This window comes from Limulus polyphemus, unplaced genomic scaffold, assembly GCF_000517525.1.
Source record: "Limulus polyphemus unplaced genomic scaffold, Limulus_polyphemus-2.1.2 Scaffold1450, whole genome shotgun sequence".
Taxonomy (NCBI): domain Eukaryota; kingdom Metazoa; phylum Arthropoda; class Merostomata; order Xiphosura; family Limulidae; genus Limulus; species Limulus polyphemus.
The window spans coordinates 252,720-264,745 of record NW_013667060.1 but is presented as its reverse complement, the minus strand read 5'-3'; the positions used below and the strand labels follow the sequence as shown (position 1 = coordinate 264,745).

Genomic DNA, 12,026 nt, shown 5'->3' with positions numbered 1-12,026 from the left:
AGGATTAGATTAGGTAAAATAAATAATAACAATATTATAAGAAAAATGTTTCATAAGGCACACATGCGAGCAGCTCGTAGTAGCTCATGGGTAATGTAATTCATTAGCGTAATGTGAGCTGCATGTTCCCCAATGTGATTTACAACTTATAATGGTGCAAATAGTAGTTAGACATGGTGCAAAGGGTAATAAAACATTAAAATTTAATTATAAATAGATGTATACTGTTACAAATGTAGAACTACTTAGGATAAACAAATGTAGTTTCATGTTACAATTTGAAGTCATTCTAGAAAATAAAAAAGGGTAATTTAGATTTATTTCGATTTTTTTTTGGTGGTTATGAGGTCAGTCAAATTGACTAATTCCATTTTGAGATAGGGTAGAGAAAATAACGGATAAACTATAAAGTTTTACCGAAAAAAAAATTGAAATGCATTGAGGAGGTTTTAGGGATTACACAAAGGAAATTTGAGATTTTTGAGATGAGGAAATATTTTTAATTCTAACATGAAAATTACTTTGCACACAGACTATTCAAAATAAATACTCAATATATTTAATTGTATTAAAAATACATAACTAAAAATATGATTTTGTGTATGTGAAAGACTTATAATATTAACTGAAAGACTGCCAAATTTTGTAAAGATATACACACTATATTTAAAGTTAGAAGTATTAAATCTATAAGATTTTAAACGAGTACAAAGAGGTCACATGGTTGGTCAAATTGATCGCGTCTGTATGGAAAGAGTTAAACCCATGTTTTCTGATGGACAACTAGCACCCTGGAACAGACCTTTACTCAAAGCAACATTGCAGTCTACTGTACACTAATCCATGTCCACACACACTACACATGTAATGTTGACTCCGATCCTTGACCAAAATCAACAGTAAATTTCCTAACTATGAACATGAAAATTTGAACTCCCACAAAAATGTCTTTTGGTCCATTTTTGTGTTTAAAAAAGATTGTACTTTGTACAAAAGAAATGTTGGTACAATCCACCAAAAGGGGCTTAAAACATTAGAAAAAATTTGCTTTTGTGATTGGGTAATAATGCTGTTTTGTCACTAAACTTTCTTTCATGGACAAGCTGCATGTAAATTTTGTATGGAATTCAACTGAGCATGAATGGCAATGTGTGGTAACACAGTACAGTGTATACAGCTCAGTTACTTACATTACCACACTTTTTTTTTTACAGTAAGTAAAATTTATTTTTAAAACAGGCACAATGTTTTGATCACAGGTACAATCATTCTTAAGTACACAAGTTTTAACAGTAAAAAACGTTTAGTATTTAAATCAACATTCAACCAATGAAAAAAAATTGTAAAAAACAAATATATATATATATACACACATACTAAATCAGTAAGTAACTCAAAATGTATGCATCTACTTGGGCAGGCCGAGATTTGCAACAAAAACGAACACTGATAACATGAACATTTAGTGAGATTAATTTCTAGTATAGATGCTTACAACAATAAAACTAACATGTCTGTCCCAACTTCTTACCAATAAACCTTTGGTAGAAACTAAGATGATCACATATATAAAATCAAACTCAGAATTTGAAATGCTGCCCCCCCCCCCCCGATTATTTTATGAGAGTTTTGATCAGTACAAAACAGAATAACAATAAATAAAATAAGGCTAGCTTTGCCTTTTTCCAGGTCAATACAAGATATGGGTATGAATAGCAATACATATCAGCAGTGTGTGTGTACGTATTACAGTAGAGTAGTATGTGAGAGAGTTCTGATACAAGTCTAGTCTTACTACAGGTTGTACTTTACTGCGCTTGGTGGGCAGGCCAAGCTGGTTAGAATGAAAACACAGAATGACGCTGTTCTGTTTAAAAATTTTACAGATCACTGACCGTTTGGTTCTTTAAGATACTATGTAACTTTAGCGTGGTTTGGGTTTATTTTCTCTAATGTAACAAAACTTCCTGGGAAATAAAGCATCAAAAATTAATTGAATAAAGATGCAAAATTGCCAACTAAACATTAATTGTACTTTTTGGAAACAAATAAGGTATATAAAAACATTAAAATTCTTGTAATTGGGTCTTTTTTAGGGTCTTTTTACATACATGTTGTCATAATTTTGAGGATTTGTGTATTTTTATTTACTTTTGGACAATCAATATAACCTTCTGGACAACCTGGAAATTTCCTTAAAATTGTGCCTTGATTTATACTTAACTTTTTTTGTTGTTTTGCTCTCTGAACTGTGTCTAACTAATATTCCTATCATAAAGTTTGTAAATCACTTGGTGAATGTGGTCTCATGATACCCCTATCGAATTGCATAATGCACGGCCTACTCATGAGAGTACCTCGTGAAATTTTTTTTTACCTAATCAAACCTTTTGTAACCTAAAAAATGTATAATTTTTACATTTAGTTACTTTTATAATAATAAATAAAGAATACAAGAAGAAAACATGAAATATAGTACTTACCTGGGTTTTCTTTTTTTATCACTGTTAATTGTCATTGAAATTTGGCTCCACTTTTTTATACTAATGGTACTACTGCACTAAATAATTTTTAGTATAATGGAATAATGCACCAAAGAACACAGAACAACAACATGTAAAAAGTAGACAATGTCCCATAACCATCACAATTTTTCTGGCTTTCTAACTATGAGACAAGAGCCATTACAAATTTAGCTAAGCTCATCAACGTGTTTCCCATGGAAATAAAGTTTGAACTGGAAGAAAAATAAATAATTTTCTGTACAGAAAGCAATGTAATATAATACATAATTTGATAGATTAAAACTTTGGCTTTCTCATGGTTATAAATAATATTGTATTAAATGTCAAAAAGAACTGTTTGCAATTTGTAAAAGAAAGGATGTGAAAGGTAGGTGTGGAAAGAGGGTCTTATTTCTAGTTTATGGCTCTGTAACCAAATGAGACTGAAGGTTATAAAAATTATGCTTTGCCTGAGTTATGGCAATATTATATTGAGTAATTTACATTAATTAAACTTCATACACCTTGGAAAGGTGGTAAATAAATTGGAGAACAGGGAGTGCCTAGAGAGCAAATGTGACAATTAAGGATTTTTTTAAAACATTGCTCTATATAATTATAACATATATATAATATTAAAATTTGAATTATTAACTAGGTTGTGATGCCATGTTTATTTGATTGCTATGATAAAAAAGTACTTTAATTAAATTTTGAATGTAACTCATAAAAACCTCGTGACATGTGCAGAAAAGGATGCCTGTAGCAAGAGGGTTAATGGGAATTTGCAAAAAATAAGAAATAATACTTGAGTATGTTAGAAACTCTTAGTTATATTTTTGTCTTGTATTTTTAGAGAACACAAACTGAAGCTGTAACATTTTTGGGAAACCAAGACAACAGTAGATCTCTGTATGCCATACCTGGTAAGCTGCTGTTTCTGTTTTTTTTTCCTCAGAATATGTTTCATATTACTTTCTTTTTGTATTAATAGAAAAACCTAAAATAATTAAAGCATATTATGTGCTGTTTTATGGTGGTTTTGGACAGAGTTGATTGTACTAGATTTGAAGCATTTACAAACAGCATCTGCCACAGGTATAGAGATTGATGATATTGATGTCTCTTGGAAGGCCTCAACAAGGAGCCTGAAATGCTGTCCACTGCTACACTTCAAACAGATGCATTCATAAAACTTGAAATCCATTAGATATTAAATTTTTTATAAGAATTTGAAAAATAATTTGCAAAATTAGGCTTACCAGGTTAATACTGTAGAAAATTCAAAAATATTTAAGTCCACACAAGTGAGACACACATCATTTGCTTGAGAATTATATGCAGCATACTTATAAATTGGCCACTTTTTTAGATATTGAGTTTTGTAAAGATATCACATATTTTTTTGTTTTTTACTTGAGTGTGAACTTAACTCTCTCAACACAGGCTTGGTCAATTTGGCTGACCATGTGATATCTTTGTACTCGTTTAAAGTCTTTATAGATTTAATACTTCTAACTTTCAATATAGTGTGTATGTCTTCACAAAATTTGGCAGTCTTTCAGTTAATATTATGCCTTTCACATACAAAAATTCATAGTTTTTAGTGAAGGATTTTTAATCAAATAAAATAAAGAATTGTCCATGAATATATTGAGTATTTGTTTTGAATAGTCCATGTGCAAAGTAATTTTCATGTTAAAATTAAAAATACATCATCTCAAAATCTCAGATTTCCTTTGTGTGATCCCTGAAACCTCCTAAATTAATTTCAAACATTTTTTTCCGTAAAACTTTACAGCTTATTTGTTATTTTCTCTACCCTATCTCAAAACGGGATTGGTCAATATGACCGACTTCATAACCACCAAAAAAAAAATCAAAGTAAGCCTAAATGACCCTTTTTTTCTTTCTATTAGGACTTCAAATTGTAACATGAAACTACATTTGTTTATCCTAAGTAGTTCTAAGTTTGTAACAGTATACATCTGTTTATCAGTAAATTTTATTGTTTTATTGCCCTTTGAACCATTTTTTAACTACAATCCATGCCATTATAAGTTGTAAATCACTTGGGGAACGTGCAGCTCACGTTATGCTAACAAATTACATTACCCATGAGCTACTCGCATGTTTGCCTCATGAAACATTTTTATTATAATATTATTATTATTATTTATTTAACCTAATCTAATCTTAACTAACTTAAACATGAATAAACAAGAAATAAAAATACTTAACCAATCTTCTTTTTTTTTGCTCTAGGTTTTCAAAGAAACTTAACCCTAATTTTTACTATAGATACTAATGCACTTAATTTTTATTTAATTAAATAATGCAACAAAGAATATAGACTAATAACATGCAAAAAGTAGACAAATTCCCTTACCTCTCAAAATTTATCTGGTTTTCTAACTATGCAACGAGCTGTTATGTTCCAAACATAATGTTATACAATACATCATTTGATGGATGAAAATCTTGACTTTCCATTGGTTATAGGTAATATATAATTAAACGTAAGAGAGAACTACAAAAATTCTGAAAGAGAGGATGTGACAGGAGGGGTCTGATTTTCTATTCGATAGTTCTGTAACCAAACAAAATTGAAGGCTATTAAAATTTTGGTTTGTCTAAGCAATGAGAATTTTATAAAGAGTAATTTACATTTAATTTCGTACTTTTTCGAGGGATTGTGCATAAAATAGGGATGATGACATGCTAAGAGAAAATGTGTCACGTGAGTCTCACTAGTGGAAATTCAGGATTTTTTTTAATACTGCCTTGTAGAATTAAGAACTTAAAACTTATATAATATTAAAATATGAATTATTAGCTAAAATTTGATGCTATTCTAATTAGTATAACATAAATAAAAAGTAGTTTAATATAATTTTGAATATAAGACACTAAAACCTTGTGTCATGTGCAGTAAAGGATACCCGTGGCGATCGGTTTAATGAAAACCTGACAGATCCCTGTTGGTCTTTATTGGCTCTCATATGCATACTTCAGTTTTTGTCTGACATGTAGTGGGAGCTGTGGGTGAGTTGAAAGTGTTTATTTAATTAAATAAAAAAATTTAATCATTTTGACTGCTTGCTTTGAACCACAAGGTATTTAATGCTCTCACCAGTTGTAGCATGTCTGGTATAAGCTGTTGTTGAATTGAAAAAACTGTGAAGGAGGTGTCATTGATGAGTAGACAATTCTGACAACACAATAATGGTTCACAAGGTACTTTTTAATCAAAAGTTGTTACAAACTTGAAACTCCTCTCAGTGTGAATAAAAACTCCACAGTAGTGATACTTTGTGATTTTTTCATGGATTTTGATACTATACTTTTATTGTTAGAATGAGCCACAAGTATGGCTATTGATCTCACACAGAAACAGGCACATCCCACTATACAGCTGTACAAAAAGGCCAATATTACTTTGTAACTTGTGAGTAATGTAATATATAATTTGGCATGAAGAAATTCACTTTATTCTATTTTTGTTTTTTAATAGGTCTTGACTATGTTGCTCATGAAGACATTTTGCCTTACACTAGTACAGAAAGTAATCCACTTAACCATGAACTTTTTGATAAGTTCCTCATGTTTGACCCAGAAAAAGGTATGGAAACTTGTTAATATAGTATAACATAGTTAATCCATTCACTGTGGCTGGGACATATATTTCTCAATGCAAATGGTTAAAGCAGCCTTGGTATTGACCAAGTTGTTATAGAAGGTTACCATGTATAGTAATTACTCAAAAGCGCATGTAACCAACTACAATGCATGATTGTTTACATTAACCACATTATACTATCATTTGCTGTTTAAGTTTTTGTTTTTAAGGTCTGTAATTTAGGATATTAGAATCAATAGTTGTTGATTAGAAGTTTATGAAAATGCTTTTCCATAGAACCATGTTTTAGTTCTCGAGAAACGTTACGAGCGTGGCAAGAAAAAAATCATCCATGGCTGGAGTTATCAGACGTACACAAAGAGACAACAGAGGACATCAGGGTAACAGTGATCCCATTCTACATGGGATGTAGAGTGAGTAAAGTGTGTTTATATAGTTTAATAATCATCCTGTAATTATCTCAGTGTCATTTACCTGACATCAATCTTAGCCAAATTTTTATTTATAGGCAATATCAAATGTCTCAGACAGAATACACTGGTTGAGTATGATATATTAAAACAACTTTGGAGTCTCTCCACATCTGGACAAGCTCTAGATGATAGCCATGCATTTTGACAATAGTCCTGAAGTAGTTTCCATCATAAGGCTATCTCATCAAAAGCACACCATTACCCTATACGAATGTTTCCTATTCCATCTATTGTACAAGGACAGCAATCCTTAGTGCCCATTTCAACAGTAAGAATGCAACTGAAATTCCAAGGCATTGTATCTGGCAACATGATCAATTTGTCTTCACATGGAAGGAATAACATAAATACCCATTTCATTCTCCAGCTGTGGTATGTACTGGTTGAATTGATATGTCCAGGAATCGACATGTGTACATATAATTTGTATCATTTTTTCCAGATGGAGATCCTTCTTGGATATGTTGCATATTATTGCTTGAGGCATATGGATGACTTTTACCACTCATGTTTGTGTTTATGGGTTCTCACCTATTACAAGACTCTGCACTTTCCCTTCCAGTACTGGGGTATGACTTGTTGTACATTTGTTTGTTTTTGAATGCCATTAGGTACAAGGGATATCCCTTTCTTGAAAATTCTAAATCCCTAGTTCAAACACATCTTTATAATCTTAGTGTATGAGAGTTTTGTCTTGGAAAAGACTGTTATGTATCTTTCTCAAAACAAATTCATTTTGGGTGGCACCACATTACCTGTTCTGATACCTTCTAATCTGCTACAATTTTTTGTATTAGCTATGATTGTCACATGACTTTCCACTTATGCACAATCATAATAATTTTAATATAACATACTTAATCAACTTTCTTTATTGCTGATATCAGTTGTCATAGCTAGAATTTTACACATAAGCAAAGTAAGCACTCTTAGTGAGTATTTCAGATGTCACTGATGTTAAGAGTCATATTTTGATGATATCAGTTGTCTTAGCTAGAATTCATGCATAAGCAGTATAGGCAGTCTTAGTGAGTATTTCATATATCATTGATGTTAATAATCTTACACTGGTGGTGTCAGTTGTCTTACCTAAATTTCATACATAAGCAATGTAAGCAGTCTTAGTGAGTAATTCATATAACATTAATGTTAACAGTCATATTCTGGTGATATCAGTAGTCTTAACTTAAACTTTACATATAAGAAATGTAAGCTGTCTAAATGTGTATTTGTATACAATTTATAGTAACACTTATGTTCTGGTGACATCAGGTCTCTTAGCTATAATTTCACACATTAGGGAAGTAAGCAGTCTTAATGAGTACTTCATATACAAATAATTTTGTAAGTCATATTTTGGCGGTATCAGTTGTCTTACCTAGAATTTCACGCATAAGGAATGTAAGTTTTAGTTAGTAATTCGTATACCAATGATGTTAAATCATATATCAGTGCATAATGAATACAATATTAATAGTTTTAGTCAGTATTTCATATACCATTGATGTTAAGTCAGTCATTTTTTGATAATATTAGTTGATTTACTTAAAACTTCATGCATAAGGGATATAAGCAATCTTAGTATTTTGTTCATGTTCTGGTGATAATAATTGTCTTAGGTAGAATTTCATGCATAAGGAATGTAAGCAGTCGTATTTAGTATTTTGTATACCATTGATGTTAACAGCCATATACTGGTAATATCAGTTGTCTTACCTAGAATTTCATGTGTAAGGAATGTAAGCAGATTTAGTGAATATTTCATATACCCTTAATTTTAATGGTAATATTCTGGTGATATCAGTTGTCTTAGCTAGAATTTTATGCAGTTTTATTGAGAAATTCTAATACCATTAATGTTAATACTAATATTCTTCTGATATCATTTGTCTTAGCTAGAATTTCATGCATAAGGAATGTAAGCAGTGTTTGTTTGTAATTCATATACCAGTGATGTTAAATCATATTCTAGTGATATCAATTGTCTTAGCTAGAGTTTCATGCATAATGAATATAATATTAATAGTCTTAGTGAGTCATAAATATACCATTGACATTAACAGTCACTTCCTGGTGATATCAGTTGTGTTACCGAGAATTTCATGTACAATACGTATTAATAGTCTTAGTTAGTAATTTATATACAATCAAGACACATGGTAGTGTCTTGTGTGGCCAAAACAACCTCATGCAAGACACACTGTGTGTTATTAAAAGCAGTGATAGTTTAGCAATTTTCTGCCTTCTGTATCTCAGACTGTGGTAATCCAAACTGTCACGTATTTTCAATGGATGTATTTTACTGATGTCTTACTTCATAAATAAAATTTCAAGGTGATCTATTAAGAAATACCTGAGATATAACATCACAAATTTTGATTTTCTTCCTTTTTTTTTCTTTGCAACAAAAGTATGGAAACTTTATTTAACACAAAAATATACTTAACGTTTATGGATTTTTTTCAAATTTAGTACCCCAATAGATCTTTTCAACCTACAATTAGGAGCCTGATTTGGTGTAAATATAAGCCATATGTGCAAAGTTATTCAACAAAAGCTGCTAAAATATTTTGAACATTTTTATGCATATCTATGCAAAAAAAGTCATAATTAGCAATTGGTCTGACATTTTTACTACAGCTTCACCTAGGTGTAAAAGTGGACCATTTTTAGTTTTTTACCTTTCTGATTAAAGACTGCTGATTTAGAGCAGAAAAAACTATAAGGTGAGAGGATGTGCAGATACATAAATATTGGTTAGGCCAAGAAAACTAGATTAACAGTTTCTAGCTCAAGTTTTCAAAAGAATCATAAGGTGGATGGTTATTATTAATTATTCATTGCCAACTTTTCAGCACAAATTTACTAAATCTTAAGAAATTATCCTAATTTAAGAGCATTTAGCATCACATGATATTAGCTTAAGTAATTAGCATAAATAATGCTGCTTGATACAGCTGTACTGATTGCATGGGGTGATGAAAAGAAAATGTTAATCTAAATTTCATGGTGTTACTATAAAGAAAGCTATTAACACTGTTTTAGAGAGGAAACTACCATCATATATTTTAAAGAATCTGGTTGGTTTTGTAAAGGTCTGTTCCGAATAATAGGGTTGTGATCCTAAAGCTAATGTGGGTTACTATCGAGTGTCACTTTCTTACTTGCTCTGGTTTTTTAGAGTGTATTGACAAAAAAGTCACGATATCTAATGAAAAACACCGTAGGTGTGAGAAAAAGGTGTGGCCCAAAAAATTGAGTGTGAGACTTAAAGGAATGAAATCAAAATTGACAGCCAAACTGGTTACTACACTTAAAGCATTGATAAGGATTTTACAGCAAATATTCATTCATTAGTTAGCTAGGCCATGTATTTTGTTTTACCCACCATCATGCCCCAAGTTGAACAAAAAACTTGGCCTGTTAACTAGTGCACACTCAATATTTTTTTTTTTTGGCCACACGTTTTTTTGCACATCTAAGGTGAGTTTGATGTTAACAATCATATTCTGGTGATATCAGTTGTGTTAGCTAGAATTTCAAGCATAAGGAATGTGAGCAATCTTGGTGAGTAATTCATAAGCCATTGATGTTAACACGTCATATTCTGGTGATATCAGTTGTGTTAGCTAGAATTTCAAGCATAAGGAATGTAAGAAGTCTTAGTGAATAATTCATAAACCATTGATGTTAACGATCATATTCTAGCGATATCAGTTGCATTTGCTAGAATGTCAAGAATAATATGTATTCCATTCATGTTAATAGTCATATGCTGGTGATATCAGTTGTGTTAGCCAGAATTTTGGCTATATTTTAATGTATTAGTCATAACTTCAGTTAATGGTTCTCTGATCTTATTAGTGTTGAGCATAATTTAATACATTAGTAATCTTAACAATGATAACAAGAATTCTCTTAGCATTATCACTAAAGATATTCAAGGTTCTCTGAATCTGTGGTATCCATGATGATGGATTGGTGGTGGTAGTTGGTATTTTATGTTTTAATGATGGTAGTCTTATAAGTTGTTATAACTACTATTTAGTTATGAGTAATATAAGTAATTATAGTAATATTGTGAATCACTGATACCTGCACACTCTACTTCTGTTGTCATATCATATCAGTTTTATGTTTACCAAACTTGAAGTGAAAACCTAAATACATAAGAAACTTATTCAATTGTTTTGACAACTAGACCTTGTTAGTGGTTTCTGTAAGGTTTGTTTAGAATGAGTAGAACATGCTTTATATTTTTTAAGCTTTATCAGTTCTCATAAATATTGACTTATGACTATTTTATTTCAGGCTGCCCAAAATGCTACAGTCTACTGGGTAAGTGATGTAATTCATTTTTACTATATGAAATTTAGTTCTAGTTCCAAATTTGTTTCTTCAGAATTGTATTGTCGTGCATAGTATCTTGTGTAGAAGTTCTAAGTATTTAGCCTTTTTTATATCAGAGGGAATCTAGGGACCATATAATAAAATAATCTTATGTTATTTATAGTATTTTGGCACTTGTGTATAAACTTGAAATCATAAATAATATTCAATGTTAAACTGGTACACAGTTAAAAACATTTTATTTAGGCCTATCTATGGCCTTCAAAAAGTTGACGACTCTACATGTTTCGATGTTACAACGTCATCCTGTTTAACGTTGAATATTATTTATGATTTTAATATTATGGTATTTCACTGTTAAAATGATATTATTTTTTCTCTGTGTATACATCAAGTGCCCTAAAACTGTGCTTGAAGTTTTTGTATTTCTTTTGTAATCATTGTAAGGCTACAGTGGTATAACTGTCACATCATTCAAAATGATAATGTGTTATTGCATCATTAAAAATATGAATAATTTGTTTAAAGAAAAGAGCAGGATCCTGACCTCTTCATTAGAATAAACATCAGACTACAATGAAATATTATTTTTCTAGTTCAACTGATATATTTTTTTAAGTTATAAATTAATAGTTTTGAAAAAATTGGAATAATATTTAAACTTTTACTTCTAAATAAGAAAACAACTTTAAGTGACAGACTTAAAAGAGACTTGCAGTCAACTGTCTGACTGTTCGTTTCAATGAAGGAGTGGGAGCAGGGACTAATTAATTCTTAATTCTACATGCAAATATAAAAAAAAACCTGAATTTCCACTAGTGTGACCCATGTCACACATTTTGTCTTAGCATGTCATCATCCCTATTTTATCCATCACCCCTCAAAAATGTACGAAATTAAATGTGAAATACTCTATAAAATCATTATTGCTCAAATAAACCATAATTTTTATAATTTTGTTTGGTTACAGAGCTATCGAATAGAAAATCAGACCCCTCCTGCCACACCCACCTGTCACATCCTCTCTTTCAGAATTTGTTGATAGTTCTCTCGTACGTT

General features: G+C 30.7%; 1 protein-coding gene across 2 annotated transcripts in view; it reads left to right on the top strand.

Annotated features, from left to right (window-relative positions):
* The window catches only part of LOC106463637 (polymerase delta-interacting protein 2-like), a 40,452-nt gene that overhangs the window by 19,535 nt on the left and 8,891 nt on the right, over positions 1–12,026 (top strand). For both annotated transcript variants that reach the window (XM_022391180.1, XM_013923685.2), the window contains exons 5-8: positions 3,361–3,430; positions 6,019–6,126; positions 6,421–6,557; positions 10,929–10,955. In XM_022391180.1, coding sequence (XP_022246888.1) covers positions 3,361–3,430; positions 6,019–6,126; positions 6,421–6,557; positions 10,929–10,955 — 342 coding nt within the window. The remainder of the gene's footprint in view (positions 1–3,360; positions 3,431–6,018; positions 6,127–6,420; positions 6,558–10,928; positions 10,956–12,026) is intronic.